At 38.2% G+C, this 18,915-nt stretch overlaps 1 protein-coding gene across 5 annotated transcripts in view; it reads left to right on the top strand.

Moving 5' to 3' along the window:
- The window catches only part of ATP8A1 (ATPase phospholipid transporting 8A1), a 90,172-nt gene that overhangs the window by 23,265 nt on the left and 47,992 nt on the right, over positions 1-18,915 (top strand). For 3 of the 5 annotated variants that reach the window (XM_053458410.1, XM_053458413.1, XM_053458414.1), the window contains exons 5-17: positions 383-481; positions 3,252-3,297; positions 4,376-4,416; positions 6,941-7,014; positions 9,086-9,155; positions 9,527-9,654; positions 13,813-13,924; positions 14,772-14,937; positions 15,496-15,623; positions 16,039-16,116; positions 16,554-16,642; positions 17,310-17,354; positions 18,587-18,659. In XM_053458410.1, coding sequence (XP_053314385.1) covers positions 383-481; positions 3,252-3,297; positions 4,376-4,416; positions 6,941-7,014; positions 9,086-9,155; positions 9,527-9,654; positions 13,813-13,924; positions 14,772-14,937; positions 15,496-15,623; positions 16,039-16,116; positions 16,554-16,642; positions 17,310-17,354; positions 18,587-18,659 — 1,149 coding nt within the window. Of the gene's footprint in view, positions 1-382; positions 482-3,251; positions 3,298-4,375; positions 4,417-6,940; positions 7,015-7,808; positions 7,883-9,085; positions 9,156-9,526; positions 9,655-13,812; positions 13,925-14,771; positions 14,938-15,495; positions 15,624-16,038; positions 16,117-16,553; positions 16,643-17,309; positions 17,355-18,586; positions 18,660-18,915 lie in introns of all 5 variants that reach the window. The other 2 variants (XM_053458412.1, XM_053458415.1) reach the window with 2 other exon arrangements.

Here is an 18,915-nt window from a genome sequence, read left to right as displayed (position 1 = left end):
ATGTAATACATAACAATGGATCGTTGATGTGCTTTTTGTGTCCTAATTCATTGAGACTTAATGCTGCGTGTAATGTGAAGCCTTTTTTAAATGTCTTCTAAGCTTAAACTGGACTGAAGATGTTTTGCCTTAGGCCAATATCTCGACCAGCAGAGACTTTGTAAATGTGGCCATTTCAATGCTTGTGGGGTTTCTTCCTAAAGCCACATTGTGACATCTGCTCAAAAGTATTTATTCCTGAAGCATCTTGACGCTTTCAGTGGTTTGTAAATGGTTAAACCTAAGTGCATTGCCCAGCCGTACTCAATATTCTTCGTTAAATGTGCTTTCAACAGCATTAGTCTTAATTTGTTGTCTTAATTATTTATTGATTTATTTACAGCAAATTCCAGATGTGTCACCAACAGGGCGCTATACAACTCTGGTTCCACTCTTGTTTATTTTGGCTGTAGCTGCTGTGAAAGAAATTATAGAAGATGTTGTAAGTATACTGGCCAGCCTCAGTCATTGGGAATCTTTATACCTTGTCAAACTTTCATTAAAAGGGAAAGGTTTATTAGATGTTTTGTTCTCTTTTGAACTGTGGGCTTGGCAAGCAGGTCATTGGCAAATAAATCAAGCTAAAATCCCTTACATGGTGCTTGCTACATTTTTTAATGGGGTAGAGCCATAACGTTGAATTGCCCAATTATAGGCCAAGAATAAATAAAGGGATCTGTCCACTCTGTAGTTGGTATTTCAGTGTGTTCCAGGAGCAAATATAATCGAACAGCGTAGTAATATACAACATACCCGCATTCAGATTAGTGCTTCCCGAAAAAAATCTTAAATCTTAAATATGTCTATCTCTCGATATAGATAAATAGATATCTATAGATATATCCCTTTCTTATAATGTAATATTCTTGTTATGGGTTTATAATAGGTACTTGCAATTAATGTAAAGGTGAATACAATATATATATATATATTAGGGCTGCAACTAACGATTATTTTAATAATCGATTAGTTGGCCGATTATTTTGTCGATTAATCGGATAAAAAAATACATTGTTTTAAATTGAAGAAAAATTGCAATAAAAAACGTACAATTTACACTTTCATCTCTTTATTGCAATGGCCTCTCTCTATTCACCTTCTTATTTTACTGACATGATAATAAAAGCTACAAGAACCCAAACACAGTGCTTCTCAAACTAGGTTTTAATACAAAGTTATTAGTAAATATTAATTCATATGTTAACTATTTTTCATATTTAATAAAAACTGAGAAAAAAGCCTTGTTTAAATTTTTTATTTACCAAACTGCCCCCAGTTATGCACATCTGACCCCCAGCTTGCCACTCTGCCCCCATATATGCCTTATACCTCTTATATGCCAGATTCCACTGTGCCCCCTGATATGCCGCTGTGCCCCCTGATATGCCTTATACTCCTTATATGCCAGTGATATGCAACTGAGCCCCCTGATATACCTTTTACCCCCAGATTTGTTTTATGCCCCCCTGATATGCCTAATATCGATGTCTTATACCCCCTATATGCCACTGAGCCCCTTGATATACCTTTTACCCCCAGATATGTTTATGCCCACCTGATATGCCTAATATCCATATGCCTTATACCCCCTATATGCCCTAAAAATTCATAATACCCCCCATACACCACTATAACTCACCCATACACCACTCTGGCTCCTCCCCCTCCCATACACCACTCTGGCTCCTCCCCTCCCATACACCACTCTGGCTCCTCGCCCTCCCAAACACCTCCCCCTCTCATACTCCACTCTGCCTCCTCCCCCCTCCCATACACCACTCTGCCTCCTCCCCTGCCCATACATCACTTTGGCTCCTCCCCTCCCATACATCACTTTGCCTCCTCCCCCTCCCATATACCACTCTGCCTCCTCCCCTCCCATACATCACTGTGGCTCCTCTCCCTCCCATACTCCACTCTGCCTCCTCCCATACTCCACTCTGGCTCCTCCCATACTCCACTCTGCCTCCTCCCATACATCACTTTGCCTCCTCCCCCCTCCCATACTCCACTCTGCCTCCTGTGAACCTCCGTTTCTGACAATACACCAGGGAGCCGGGTAGAGAGGCAGAGTGGCGTATGAGAGGGGGAGGAGCCAGAGTGGTGTATTGGAGGGTGGCTCCCATACACCCCTCTGACTCCTCCCCCCTCCCATACACCGCTCTGCCTCTCTACCCGGCTCCGTTACTGAAGGCACTTTCATTGCAGCTTCATAGAAGCCACGGTGTAAGTGAAGGGCAGTAACGGAGGCTGTCTGTGCGATGCAGACCCTCACCGGCTATCAGAGAGGATGATTCTCTGTCAGCCGGTGGGGGTCTGCATCGCACAGACAGACTCCGTTACTCACCTTCACTTACACTGAGGCTTCTATGAAGCTGCAGGGAAAGTGCCTGTCAGTAACGTGCCGGGTAGAGAGGCAGAGTGATGTATGGGAGGGGGGAGGAGGCAGATGGGAGGGGGAGAGAGACGGAAGTGAGAGACCGGCCGACAGTGAGGGGAATCCAGGTCTCCTGCAGCGTTGCGGGGGATCTGGATTCCGGTGTTATAATCCGATCTCTGTTTTGAGGTCGGATTATATAAGGAGAGGAGTTTTTCAGAGCATTTGCTCTGAAAAAAACCTCTTTTTATAATCGATAAAAATCGATCTGATTAATCGATGATGAAATTCGTTGACAACGATTTTCATTATCGATTATTATCGATTTTATCGATTAGTTGTTTCAGCCCTAATATATATATAGCGTACATATGGACCACATGATGATCTAACAATGAAATATCCAGCAAATTTAGACTTTTATTGTTAAACCCTTGTAAAATCCATCATACGTTATTAGATCCGCTATGGAAATATATATATCAGGGGCGTCCAACCTGCGGCCCTCCAGCTGCTTCAGGACTACATCTCCCATAATATTACTTGCATTTATTGAATGCAAGTAATAGAGGAATGATCCAAATTTATTTTTCTGTGAGATAAACCCCCAATAATTTATTATTTATTGTTTTATATAGCGCCTTGTCCTAGCTATATAGGACAAAGCACGTCGTATAAAACAGAACAGCTTCACTTACAGGACTATTTTTTGACAGTGATGTGATTAATTTGGTTTTTTTTCCCAGCTTGGCATATCCATGATTATAGTAGTTATGTACAGTTTAGGATTTAAAGCCGGTACGCCTTTAATCTTTATGTCTCTTCTTCAATTCAGAAACGGCATAAAGCTGACAATTCTGTGAACAAGAAAAAAACCCAAGGTATGATAAGTTTGTGATGTCTTTGGTTTATTGCCGACCACCTTGTATGTATTCGGTGCTGCAGAGTCAATGCGGTGGGGATATTTTACAAAGCGTCCGTAGCAGGGGAATGTGCCGGCTTCCAGCCGAAGTGACATGCTTTGCAAAGACACTATGTACCCGGTGGGGCGTGACGAGAGCTGGCGGGGCTGTAATCATACCTTAATGAAAGCAGAATGCCCAAGCTGTATGTCATTCCTTCTGGCACCGCTCAGTATGGTCTCGGCAAGGAGGTTTGGGAGGCTGTATATGTTTTTGAACTCTGGTTTAACTGTGTTTGTATATTTATTACATGCCCACACATCAAACCATCATGTTATAAGTATATATCTGTTTAAGATGAGAATGAAGATGGAAACTGGATTATCTTTTACGCTGGAATCTTTACTTTTCCATTTTTAGAATATTTACTATATTAATACCATTTTCTGCATCCAGACCAGTAGATATTATAGTGTATTATATTTGCTATTTTAATAGTCTGATTCTTAATATGTGGCCACCCTTTTTGTCAGGATATATATTCCAAACCCATAATGAGGGGCACTTATCTCATGGCACGAAAGTGTCTGATAACAAGCTCATGATAGACATCCTACAGCTCTGGTAGGGCGATGAGTCTGAGTTAAAGAAGAGTAGCCACTTTCCTCCACCCCACGTCTCACACCCATATGCATATTTTATAGTTCTCGTATTTTATATGGAAGATATCTGTTGTGCTGTGAAAGCTACAATCGTTCTGCTGCATCCCTCTCAGAATTTCTGCCTCGCCTTGTGATTATGACTTTATGGCGCAATAGCATGGCTGTAAACAATCTGCAGCTCCAGAGGCTTTCTCCAAAGCTGCCAGTCTAGTGCACACGAAGTATATTACAACTTCCTACTCTGAGGAGGATTCCAAAGTAATGTTCACGAGAGATCATGGGAAACGAGGAGATATCGGCATCAAATGAATTATTAGTATTAGTGAACAAAGTGAATGGGAAGGGACTTGCAATTCTTTCAGTGTTTCATAGCAAAACTTCTTTGCCTCTTTCAGTGCTGCGGAATGGTGCTTGGGAAATTGTACACTGGGAAAAGGTATGTTTTCATTATGTTTTTGATGGCTATTGAATACCGGTTAATTGTTTTAATGCTTGTCCAATCCCAAGGTTACTGTGATATCTGCTATATATGCTACTGCACAGATGCATATAGCATTTCTAGATACATGCATTACTGTAATGATGATTGCACCTCATCTATTCACATAATTAATTGGTTTCCTCTTAGCATTTAACCCCTTAAGTACCAAAATAAAAAAAAATGCTTATCTACCATCAAACTCTGTTTCTAGATATCGGTTATGTGTGGCATTTCATCTGTGTGAGATGAGTTGTACACAAGTATGATGATGTAAAAGAATATTTTCCATTCCCTTCGACAAATCTAAACTACAGGGTGTAAAGTAACAATTTGCTAAAGGTTTCATAGAGAAACTTTACTTAATGCAAGCTTTTACAAGTCAGCATCCTCAATCATCTTCACTCATTGCTGGTTGATTGATTGATACACCCTTGTTCTGTCGTTCAGTAAGTTTGCCATCATTCATCAAAATCTGCAACGCAGTTATTATACATAAGAGTAGATAATGGAATTTGCCACATATTTTACATCAGGGCTTGTAGACGCCTAGCAAATGGTTCCACGCGTAATACAGATAGATGCGGAACCTAATCCCTGTAGTACCTCAGCTTCCATGTTTACTGTGTCTGTTCTGGCTAAACACGTGTGTACACATATTGATATGTGACTTGTATGTGTTGGTGAGAATCCAGCAGACAGTACTACACGGAGGCATTCTGATAGGAGGGGATAAACTATTAAGGAGACTGATAATGTGGCGCTAGTATTTTGGCCAAAAGCACAGAAAAATCACCTGCCTCTCCACAGCACCCTATGTGAGGTGAAAATACAGCGCATAATGCTTAGAGCACACATAATGTTACTGGATACATGGCCGATATCAATGCCAAGCGAGGATCTGGAATGAGACTTGGACCAGCATTCTGTACATCACCCGATGTATCTCTTTATTCAGGAACTCGGAGCCAAAGAGAGAAGGTGCTATAACCTCCAACGGAAGTGCTTATGCATATATTTCAATGAAAAACATTTTGAAGTATAAAAATGTAACCGGGTAAAGCTGGCTCCGAAGGTCAGCGATTGTTGTCTTTTGGGGAAAAACCTGTGATGTGTCTGAAATATGGGAATATCTTGTTGGCTGTATATAAGCTGTAGCGATCTATTTGACACACGTCTAGTAGGGATTTTACAGGCTATGGTGTATTGGACACTGACAGTAACTTTATTATTATTAAGTGACATAATTATGGACGTCTTACACATTGTAAAACGTAATATCTGTATTATTACATTGTGAAAAATTAACCATTAAAGTCAGTAGGAAGTGAAGGCTGAGGGGAGACGTGTCTGCAGTGTTTGAACGCTGAGGTGTTCGTTTACTGTAATGGAAGTGCCAAGAGATACTCTGCAAAAACTGGAAAAGTGATCGTAATGCAGTTATGTTAATGGCAGCAAGTTCTAAATCTTTAATGTGTTCTCCTGAAATCACTGGATGGAAATAATTGACCTTCATCAAGCCTCTTATTCGGCTGCTATATACAGCTTTACATTTGTTGGCCCATTTTAACCCTTGTGAGCTTCACTAATGAACCATGACTATAAAAATCCACAGTAAAAACTGTTGTTTATTCAACATAGTTTATGGCTCTCTTTCACATAGTGAGTCACGGTATAAATAATGGGAGTTATATATTCCGAAAGCAAATCATTTAAATACCTATATCGCAGATACACCGAGTCATACTGCTAGAATATAACCGATGGCCATAGTGGGGATAGCTGATGGATAACTCAAAAACCGCAGAGAAACTACAGCCCCAGGATGCTCAGTCAGCCAGCGCTGACCAACAATCATCCACAGCCTACCGTGGGGTTTAATGAATAGAGCTCTATGCTCTTATGTGTAAGCATGACAAGCGTGGGGCCAGTGATAGTGATTTTTCGTCCATTTGTTTTGCAAAAAGCAGTGAAACAATTTATAACAAGAATGGTGAATTTGATGATCAGATGCTGTGTGTTTTAATAATGGAGGGATTGAAAAATGTCTGCCATGCTTGTATTGAGTACAAAACAAAAGTAGGATCCAGGATGTGTGATTGTTTAATTTATTTAATAGGCCCTCGCAGTTTAAAGGGACATTCCAGCCATCATATGCACCTTTTAATGCACATGTCAGCTGTGTGGCCCCTTTACATCCTCATTGTGCCCTTTTTCCCAAATGCATGGGGGGGAATTCATCGGATGTATTTTAAGTGCTTATAAGTAAATAGGAATGTTTTAGAAGTCTGGGTTGAAAAAAAAAATACAAATAAGTTCAGGCGTTGGATTTCTTGTTGAACATACACAGCCCTGACCTAGAATCCAATCCGAGATGCCGCGGTTTCTACCGGATCCTGGTTCATGTTTTGGTTTTCAGTATTGGTTTAAATGTGCATATTTGTGTTTGCAGACTATTAACCAGTTCCCAGTTTTCTTTCAGATAGAGGTTGGAGATATAGTTAAAATAAATGGCACAGACTATATACCTGCTGACACTATACTCCTCTCATCAAGGTAGAGACACCTGCTGTTGCCAACACTGTAGAGTCGGGTTTCTCTACCCTGCCTTGACTTTCAGTGGTTCCAAGGAAATAAGGATGAAGCAAATATATATATATTTCCGAAAGAGTAAACGCGTAGATTCTTTTACTTGTACTGTGAGAATTCCAGCTTCCAGTGTGTTATCGAGTTAGTTTTAATGAAATGTAAGACAGTGTATCGTTATTTCCTTGGAAGTTTTAAATTAATCCATCAATGTTATAATGTCTATTTTCAAGATCTATTTTGTGATCAGGTCTTATATGAATAGTGCTTTTTAACATTTCAGAAACACAAAAAATATATATATAAAGGGTATTCTTTTCACATTTTTACTTGTTTAATTTGCACCTTAAAAACCAGAGACTGTCACCTACTGCTTTTCTTATCACATCGTCTAAAAACAGACTTGTGATTCATGAAGCATCATTAAATTAAAATGGATTTTTTTTGTTCTGCTCGCCTTTCTGTCAAAGCTGCACCACATTGCTCGCAATATAAATTCATACAGGGTTTGTGGGCATTAACCCCTGTTATTCCAGCTGCTTCACTGATCATTATGGGAGTTGACGGCAGAAAAAAATTCTAACAAATCTTATACGCCAAACAGTGTTGACCTAATTCGAAGTGGATCTTGAAAATGTCAATTTGTAAAATTAATAAACCAAGTATTTATTTTCTTAATATTTCCATTTCTGTCTGTCCTTTTCTGTTTCCTTTCCGTTATACGTTCTTTTCTGTTCTGATCATATCCATGTTGGGATACATAGGTGGCTGTAGGGGAAATAGTGAAAGTGACCAATGGGGAGCATATCCCAGCAGATCTCATCAGTCTGTCGTCCAGGTCAGAAAACTGACGGTGCAGTAAATGTGCAAGTGGGATCCTCTCTACATGTATTTCTTGCAGTTATCCTTTATAGAATATTCCCCCAATGCTGGATAATTCTAATATGTATTCGGTCTGTCTCATTCTACCTTTGTATGCCTTGGTTGTGTAGTCCAGTCTAGCACTGCGGGCCGCGTTGGCCCCTTCTATTATCCAAAAATAAGTATGAGTCAGCATACAGTAATAATACAAATATTAAATTCTTTATTTTATTTAAAATGAAATATTTCCAGCAAGGCACTTAACTGCACTGTATTTAATTGGAAGTTGCAATATGTATTATGGAGGATCTCTTGCACTTTTTAATTTTTAGCATGTTACTAGAAATGTTTTCCTTTTGTTTGCACTTTTTAGCTGCACGTGTCTGCATGTCACATATCTCAACGCAGCTTATATGACTAGTTCTGAACAAGCACAACTTCTTTTTCTATGTGTTGTTTATCTGTTTCGAAAAATGTTTCTTTGCACTTCCTTTTTCATTTTCTGTTGCTAACTAGTATGATAAAAATAAAGGTATTTTCATAGCATTGTAGATGCGCTTGTTGCTTTCTTGGCATGGCAGCCTTTGCTTTGGAACGCATGTAGGTATCAGAAAACACGCCTAATCTGAATGCTTTCTATCGCAGAACATAACTTAATAATAGCATGCTGGCACTAGTGAGGTCAATGCGCTGTTAAGTGTTTTAACCGCTGAAGTAGCTTTTCCCTACACTATTGGCACTGAAATGGTCAGTGAGTTTTATTTTTATTTTTTTATTTATTTTTTATAACATTGCTACTATAATGTGGCAAAGTATTACAGCCAGTCCCCCTCCACTGCCATGGTGCACAGTAGTAAATGGCACACAGCAGATATAATTAACCTCCCCCCCGAGATTCATTTTAAAAAGAAAATTATTACTTTTTTAAGTGTATCCACCCCCTTTTAAGTGCTTGGGAAGCAAGAATTCCCAGTGCCAGCAAATCTAAATACACCAAACTTGTCTGCCTAGAAATCTTAGCTACTGTCTATTTTAATTTTTAATATAGTTCATACATGTCACATCATTTAAAACGTTTTCTAAATGCTTAATGGGCGTTTGTTATGGCTTAATGAGAAATGGTGCACTATGTCTCATTTTTAAAAGCAATGCTTATATTTTGTATGTCTTTCTCTCGCAGTGAGCCGCAAGCCATGTGCTATATAGAAACCTCAAACCTTGATGGTGAAACAAACCTTAAAATCCGACAGGTAAACTCCTCTGTCCTCTGCCACCCTTTGTCATAGGAATATCTTCTTCCAGTAGGCATTATTTCATTACCATTGTCGTGCACCCATTAACTGACTTTAAAGAGCACTTATTCCAATTCATTTGTAATGGTATGTATGCATTAAAATAACACACACACACATATATATATATATATATATATATATATATATATATATATATATATATATATATATATATATGTATGTGTGTATATATATATATATATATATAATGTATAATCAGAAGTCCACTTTGTATGCCACTGAGACTTCACCACTTTTCATTCAGTTTCATGGTTTCACTGCTTTTGCATTAGCTAATAATATTATTTTGTGTCACTTCATTTCAGGGTATGTCTCAAACATCAGAGATGAAGGATATAGAAACACTAATAAGCCTGTCTGGCAAGATTGAATGTGAAAGCCCTAACCGACATCTATATGATTTCAACGGAAACATCCGACTGGATGGCCACGGGTTTGTTCCTTGTGCAAAACTAATTTTTTTTTTCCGGATATCTGCTGCTTTGTTTGCTTCGAGTGCTGCAGAAATGTGTATAAATTTATAATTATAAAAAAAAATCTCATAGCTCCGAATTACTCTCTCCTAGGTTATAATTTGTGAAATAACATTTTACAATTTAATACTTTAGTTGAGAGTACCGTATTTGCTCGATTATAAGACGAGGTTTTTTTCAGAGCAAATGCTCTGAAAAATACCCCTCGTCTTATAATCGGGGTCGTCTTCTAATCAGACCTCAAATAGAGGTCTGATTAGGAGACTAAGATCCAGATCCCCCGCACCGCTGCAGGGGACCTGGATCCTCCTGTCGTCGCCCCCCCCCACACACACACACACTTACCGGTGCTTCCGGAGGTGAAGTTGGCAGCGGGGGTTTGCATGCGTCCGTCGCAAATACCTTCCCCGACTGTCAGAGATCATTGTTCCAGAGTTCCTGATCTCTGACAGCCGGGGAAGGTATTTGCGACGGACGCATACAAACCCCCGCTGCCAACTCCACCTCCTTCCGGCTGCCGCGGAATGAGACGTCAACCCGCTGCCCCGGCAATACACCAGGAAATTGGAAGCACCGGTAAGTAAGTGTGTGTGTGTGTGTGTGTGTGTGTGTGTGTGTAGGGCATTTCTGGAATGCCTTACACCCCTATATGCCACTCTGGCACTTAGGGGGTTAAAAGGCATATTATGGGGCAGAGTGGCATATAGGGAGGTATAAGGCATTTCAGGAGGCAGAGTGGCGTTAAGGGGGCATTTAATAGTGCACTCTGCCTCCTGAAATGCCTTATACCTCCCTATATGCCACTCTGCCCCATAATATGCCTTTTAACCCCCTAAATGCCAGAGTGGCATATAGGGGTATAAGGCATTTCTGGAGGCAGAGTGCTCTATATAATGCCTTTTAACTCCCTTAATGCCACTCTGCCTCCTGGAATGCCTTATACCTCCCTATATGCCACTCTGCCCCATAATATGCATTTTAACCCCCTAAATGCCAAAATGGGATATAGGGGTATAAGGCATTTCTGGAGGCAGAGTGGCACATAGGGGGTCAAAAGGCATACCATGGGGCACAGTGGCATATAGAGGGTTAAAAGGCATATCATGGGCCACAGTGCCATATTGGTGTGGCAAGCCTGGGGGCAGATGTGCGTAACTGGGGGACAGGTTGGAAAATACAATAGAAAATATAAAAGAAATAAAAACAAAAAAAATATATTTTTCTCAATCATAGCTTTTATTAAAAAAAATAGTTTACATGAATTAACATTTACTGGTAAAACTTTTTTCCTTTAGGGTCGTCTTATATTCAGGCTTTTTCTTTTTTTCCTAAGTTAATATTCAGATTTTGGGGGGTCGTCTTATAATCAGGGTCGTCTTATAATCGAGCAAATACGGTAATTTCAAACCGTACAACCCAAGGGATGGCAGTTTATTATGTTTACAGAATTACCTTCTTCTGTCAAGTAACAGAAGTATGTACATAAAATAATTCAAAGGAGCACATTTCATGTTTATGCCGGAATCTACATGTGCTAGCCAGATCTTATAGCGTCAAATATTTTCTGGATTTATATCTATATTCCAGACTAGTAGCTGCTTGTTGAACTAGAAGGTAAGTGACGAATAACATTGTCTTGACCAAGTATTCTATCTTTTAAATGATCCACGTAACTCCTGCCGCACAAACCTATTCTTCTTTCATTTTCCAAAATGAGTACCTTCACGTAAGATCGTCTACATGCATGTAGTGATGCAATGCGGCTATCAAATGGCTAGCATTACGCATCTCTAGTCTACGCTAAACAGTTGGGTAGCCACCTAGACAGCATGACTGTCCGTTTTCAAATTTAATGAAGGGATTAGTTTGGTTTCATTTTCAAAAGGCCAGATTCCTTTTTAAAGGAAAATGGCCTAGTTCTGGATGATCGCATATCCAACATCTATAAATAATGTATTGACATCATCTGGGGAGAATGGGAAAAAAAAAAACACGCTCTCGCACAGTAAGATCTTAACCATATCACTGATGGCAGTAATTCCGTGCTTTATTTAGAAAATATCACCCGGCATCACATCTTTATTTTGGTAAGCAAAGAGCGTTTTGTATCTCTGTGCTGCAAGCCGGCACTAGTTTAGCTTACGTAAATGTATCCGCTTTTCTGAATCAACGTTGTATTCTAACTTGCTTAGGAGTCAATTTTTAGTCCAGGTAATAACAATGGTATTGCAGTGATGCTTTTTTAAATCGGTGATAAAGCACCATTGTGCCTTTTTGCAGCTTTTATTCAATTTAGAAGAAGCTCTGTTGGCTGAAATACTACTTAGTTTGCATAGTAGACAAAAACTAAAATATATATTGGGTTCACAGCTGTTGTAGAGAAAACACAGCAGATTATATTCTGCAAGCAATGTATCCTTTTTATGTCGAAAATGTTCCCCATACTTACTGTGTCTGTTTTTTTGTTTGTTTTTTTTTTTAACATATTTTAACCACGCACACGTCTGTCCCCTGGCCTCAGTAATTTCTTAAGCTTTCACGTTCTTGCTGTCTGCTTTTCTGGATTCCCCTTGCAGATTAGCTGTGCCTTCTGTCTAAACTATTTTAATGACATGCATGAGAAACGACAGGGAACTGTTTTTGGGGATGCACAGGTTTCTCACCTTTTAAGAAAATCTTAGCGCTAAGGACAGTTAAAAAGATAAATAGTTTTTCGCTTCACTAAAGGATATGGAAGCACTTTTGCAGTGATTAGGATGCTAGCTGAATTATTTTCTTTTGCATTCTTTGCAAACTATATTACAGTACCTTGGAATTAGAATCCAAAACAATTTCAACACAAAAGTATGCATTTTTGAAGTTAATATATATAAATGTATATTAGGGCTGTGGTAAATGGATTGCCGTTTTAGGTTACTTGTCATTGAAGAGGATTGCAGAGAATTCATAGAAGTTAAAATTACAACTAATAAGCTTGAAGACTCTCATGCAATTGTCTTAAGTGCCCAAAACCCAGTTATAAGCTCCTTAAATTGTCTGAATACATTTCAAACTATAATAATTGATTATAGAGTTGATAAATTATAAACGTCAGAATCTTGACAATGTTAGTCCGGATTACACACGACATCGTGTTTACCGTTTGGCTATGTGGGCAACAACCTCACAATTTTTCACATGCATCTCACCGATGTAAGGCTCTGTTAATTTCCACTTTTGACTACACCTCAGGTGATTCTATTTCTGATACTGAACCTACTACTACACAGCCTCTACAAAAGCTAATGGGAATATCTCATAAATAGATTATAATATTTGTCCTGAGTTTAGAAATATTCAATTGTCTTTTTGCAAGTCATGGGGCAATGGGTACAAGTAGCATTATTGCTATTTCAAAACCAATTTTTTATATATTTTGGTCATCCTGCGCCTGTGACATTTGGGACAAATGCCGGCCAATTCAATGTACCCCATCACATACCCCAGGGTATTTCAAATACTGGTATTTGAATCATTTCAAGCACCTTGACAAAACTTTGGGGGGAGGGGACTAAAATGTTGGCCACTAATGATATTGGTTACTGTAATAGATAACTTTAATCTTTGTGAGTGCTTTGTATCGTTTTTGATTATATATATATATATATATATATATATATATATATATATATATATATATATATATATATATATATATATATATATATATATATATATATAAAGTCCAAAAATAATTACCGGCACTCCAGGGACTTTGCAAATGACCACACAAACAACTTCGGTTTTTAAGTCAACGTTTCAGTCTTGTTTATTACAGACATAACGTTGACATAAAAACCGAAGTTGTTTGTGTGGTCATTTGCAAAGTCCCTGGAGTGCCGGTAATTATTTTTGGACTTTATATTATTTACTGCTGCAGTTATTTGGCACCGGGCAGAAATTTGGCATTTGGAGTGCAATTGTTAATTTTGGACTTTTGGAGTGCAATTGGAATTTTGGACTATATATATAAAGTCCAAAATTAACAATTGCACTCCAAATGCCAAATTTCTATATATATATATAATGTATATGTAAGTAAAATTCAGTTTATATATGTATTATTTTTTGTTTTACAGAACTGTGCCCCTAGGCCCTGACCAAATTCTCTTAAGAGGGGCTCAGCTAAGGAACACTCAGTGGGTTCATGGAATAGTTGTATACACTGGACATGATACAAAGCTCATGCAGGTATACTAGTTATATGACTTTCATTTTTGAGAAATGTTTTATTTGAATATTTGTAATTTGATGAGCATACAGAGTTTGTTATATTTTCTTTAATACTTCATAGACTTGTACCATAGGTTTCATTAAATCCTCATGAATATGGAATATGTGATGTTGGAAAATATTGCACAACTTAAAAATAGTATGCACTTGCCATCTAAAAATGTACTTTTATTCTGTAAGTAATTTATCAGAAGAGCTTGTATTACGTTTGTCAAATGTGGATTTTTGAGTGCTTTAATGTTTATTTTTTTGAGTTGTGAGACATACTTTGGTAGCAAACTGTGTACTGCACTGTGTATGTCGCATATAGTGTTTAGGGGGGAACCAGTCTAAAATTCTGACGTGAACTGGCCCACTCATAAAGATGGAAATACGGTGGGGTCACCTAACTCAATGTGTGAGGAGCTGTAAGGAAGCGCTCCAGGGAACGTAAGGGTGTGATGTATAAAGTGTGATGGAGTAAGTATGTTTAAGTGTATGTGTGTACGTGTAAATGTGCATGCTTGGGCATATGTTAGTTACTGTGGGGATGGGTCCAGGAGCCGCTAGACTGTACCTAACCCCTTTGTACCAGCTCTCCTTTGGTAGAGCTTGTTATACCAATTGAAAAATGTTTCTTAAATGCAATGTACGTCAGAGAAGTCTGAGGTTTCAGTTATCTAGCTGACTGTCCAAAGCATATATTTAATAGCAAGATGCTGTTATAAATATAAAAAACGGTTGTCAATCATGCCTTCCTTTTTATAGATGCTAACGGTTATATGCTATCTGATTATATATAATTTTATTTTATTTATTTTTTTAGAATTCAACAAAACCTCCTCTCAAGCTGTCCAATGTAGAGCGTATAACCAACATGCAGATTCTACTTTTGTTTGGTACACTTATAACGATCTCCTTAGTCTGCTCCATCGGCTCTTCGATTTGGAATTCGAGGCATAGTCAGAAAGACTGGTATCTCAATTTAAACTGTAAGCGTAATACTTTCTGTATATATTAAAAAGGAACAGTGCTTTTTAAAAATCTCTGCAAATGTTTGACAGAGAAGCAGCCAATAATGCTGTTTCCATACAATCCTTAAACATTTCTATGTTGTTTTTAAAGGATTTAACTTAAAGGACAAAAAGGGGCGCATGTAGCTGTCATGTTTTTAATGGCATTGTAGGAATATTTTGTAGCAAAGATATCTACAAACGCTTTGACTGAAAGCCTTTTTAACAAAACCAAGAACATTCTTAGCATGAATTCCGGATTTGTGGATTCGGTGTGACTGTGTTGCCAGCAGTAGGTTGACTGAACAGGGAGGAAAAAAGCAATATATGGGAATATAGTAACTGCTAAATCACCGTGGGAAAATCTTCTATTTTATTTTTATTATACTTTATATAGCGCCAGGTAAAGAGGGTCGTGCCCGCGAGTTTACAATCTACTTGTAACTGTGCTTCGCAAAGAGAACAGACTTACATCTGTCACACACACAGTTCTTCCCTGTATATAATATGCTCGTTTTGTTTGTCGTTGCTGAACAGATGCTGGAGCTAGCAACTTTGGGCTGAATTTTTTAACATTTATCATTCTCTTCAACAACCTCATACCAATCAGTTTGCTGGTTACGCTGGAAGTGGTGAAATTTATCCAGGCGTATTTCATTAACTGGGTGAGCATTTGAACAAATACATATCCTTATATTTTTGCTGTGTTTAAAGGATCATGTGTCAGATAGAAGCACAATTCATCCTAGCTGGATATGAAAAGCTATATTTTCCCAGCTGTGATATTCACAAAGATCATTTCCACTGATCCTCCAAGAGCAGATTTCATTGAAATCCGTTTGTCTGTAGAATGTTTTCTGTGTGCATAACAATAGAATCTTTTTTCTCTTTAGGCAGATTATTAGGATTAAGGATATATTATTATTTATGGTTTTATATAGTGCCATCAAATTCCGTAGCGCTGATATATTTAGAATGTAAGAGTTCCTCTTAAATGGGTTATTAGTGGAATAAATACTAAAACGTCAGATTATTCAATAAAAATGTAGCTTTGACACATTTTTTCTGTACTTTGTTCAGGACATAGACATGCACTATGAACCAACTAACACGCCAGCTATGGCCCGTACATCAAACCTTAATGAGGAGCTAGGACAGGTAAGTCAAGCTTCCTAATACACCTAATAATAAGAAATAATAAGGTCTGATCTTATGTACTACAAATGTAAAAATATTATATATATATATATATATAAACGTAAATTAAAAAGGGGTTTATGTATTTTGTTTGTCCATCTCATTGGTTATTTCCTATGATGCTGAGATCAGCGGGTCTCATTTTACTGTCTGCTGTTCACTGGGCCGAGCCTAAGTGTCATGTGAGAACGTGATCTAATAAGAGACCCTCAAACCCTATATGATACCCTTTTATCTCCTGATTTTCACTGTGAAAAGTGTTTTTTTTTTTTTTTTTTTTTGTTATGCATACAAAATACCCTTGTATAAAAGTCAAAGGAAAAGACCATATACCCCCACATGATACTGATGGCATTTCAAGTTTTTAAATTGTATTTAGGAACTTTTTTTCTTTATAGGTAAAATACATATTTTCGGACAAAACTGGGACCTTGACTTGCAATATAATGCAATTTAAGAAGTGCACGATAGCAGGGAACGCTTATGGGTAAGTGCTTCTGTATTGAAAAATGTAGGACGGAAGGGACCTGTATGGTCACCATAGTTACCCCACCTTGCTCCGAGCAAGCAGGAACAAAACAAAATTGGAATACGCTTGCACCTTCTACATTAAATGCTCTTTGTGCATTAATGTACAGTTCCCCTAAGCGCATGCTGAATGCTATCTAGCAGCGTTCGTTCTTGATGTGTTAATTTGTTAAATTGAGTGTAGGTTATCCCTAAAATAATAGTCTTTTGAGAATCAATACCACTGAATCAATATCACAAACAATAATTGTTCCCCTATGTTCCTTGGCGATATGCGTGAAGACGATGAATTAGAAACAAGAACATCTTGTCCAAAAAATGTGCACACCTTTTTAAGTGTAATTTTCAGTTACCACGATGTGTATCGGGTACTAAAGCTTATAACGTTTTCTCCTACTTCTAGGTTAAATATCACATAAGTCACAGTTTAGCCAAGTTGTTTTACACGTGGTATGGAGGCTAATTGTGTGAGGAGAAGCAGGCACACTGAGTACAGATAGAACAAATGTTTTTCCGTTAGGCAGTGAACCCTGTTGGAGTAGGAGTATGTTTTGTTCCTTTTTATGTGTCAGGGTCTTGTTTTTCACACATCTGCGTCTCTGCCTGTCCTCTTGCTTCCTGTGCAGCCATTGCCCAGAGCCGGAAGACTATATGTCCTCGGAAGACGATTGGTAAGCTGCAGGTTCTTTCACTTTTTGGCTTTAATTTCACTTGCTGTTCATTTCCTTCTTCTCAAGGCTGCGGCCTCCCATCTTTTTTGTTTACTTAGAGCTCCATCAGTCATGGCCTCTAGTCTGTAGACTAAAAGCCGAAGATCCAGCTGTCATTGCGCTTTACCTTACACAGCGTCTAGACGCCACATTTAAAGATATAATATGGTTAATCAGTTATTATGGTTTGATACAATATGATTATTGTAGCCACCAATAGAACACATGACTCTGGATATACAATAAGCATTTTATTCATATATTATTATTTATTGTTTTATATAATCAAATTCCGTAGCGCTGTACAATGGGTAGAAAGGACATAACAAGTAGTATGTAACATAACAATTTGACTTATAGAGACAACAGTTGAGGAGGGCCCTGCTCAAAGGAGCTTACAATCTAGAGATAAACTATCATTTTGAAAGAAATTCCCTTTGCATAAGAACACAGCTTTTCTCATTGTGTTTGTCAATTCTTTTTCTGCAAAAATGGCAAAGGAATCTATAGCTGAGGAAGCTGTGTTTTTTGCAAAAATGTTTACGTGATACTAATTTGCACTTAAAAGTTATCTTATCGTATGTGTTAATGCAGCCATATATAACTGTGTTTTATGTTAGATGCTACTGTCTTTGCTTTTGTGCTGTTAGATTCTTTATGGCAGAAGTTTAGATTCTCATCAATAGTAATGGGTGTGTAGTAAAGGAGCTCGTCTCAAGTCATGTCAGGGGAATCATCATGACTCTTATCTGTGGCAATCTCATAGACAAATAAGCACAGGAATAGCAGAAACAAAGGAAATCAATTACATGCAGTAAAGCCGGTCTGTAGATTTCCTGGTATAGCGCTGTCCAAGTTTCCCATTTCATTATACATCTTCGAAATGTCCGTGTTGCTCAGGTAAAATGTAATGTCTTTGTGGACAGCTCTGACAGCTGTGGCGTGATGGCCCTTGCAGTTCACATCCATCTGGCTGGCCTCAGACATCTGTGCCGGAACATTGATCTGCCGCTCAATTCAAAATACAGAACGTGAAAGCTGTACTAAACTATTTATTTTTCTTATTCTACAGCAAAAGACCATATTTACATTTGCCAGTTGATATGGTCGCAGTAATGCCTTGACTTGAGTGAAGGTTTTTTTCCCCTAATGTACCAACTTGGTTCCCAAAGTGTTTTTCCTTACTCCTTTAGGCACGATGTGCAAAAGGAAGAGAGCAGAGGTTTCCATGATCAATCTTTGCTAGAAAATCTTGAAAACAATCATGTAAGTAGCGCTCCGTCCCAAACCCTTCAATTAGTTACTTAGCCTTACATGTTAAATCTATGATTTAGTCTATATAAGCTCTAGTACTGTGGGATTATGTGATGCAACACTAGGATAAGTACTCTTTTACTTGTATTTTTTAAATGGCCAATGTGGCTTGTATTTCAAACGGTGACATGATGTATTTTTAATGTGGTGTTAAGAGTTTAACCTGATGTCTGAAAGCCAGGCCCTCTAAGCTGTGTTTATTAGTATA

This window comes from Spea bombifrons, chromosome 1 (assembly GCF_027358695.1).
Source record: "Spea bombifrons isolate aSpeBom1 chromosome 1, aSpeBom1.2.pri, whole genome shotgun sequence".
Lineage (NCBI taxonomy): Eukaryota > Metazoa > Chordata > Amphibia > Anura > Pelobatidae > Spea > Spea bombifrons.
The sequence above is the reverse complement of the archived record's forward strand: the minus strand, read 5'-3'. Positions and strand labels throughout refer to the sequence as shown.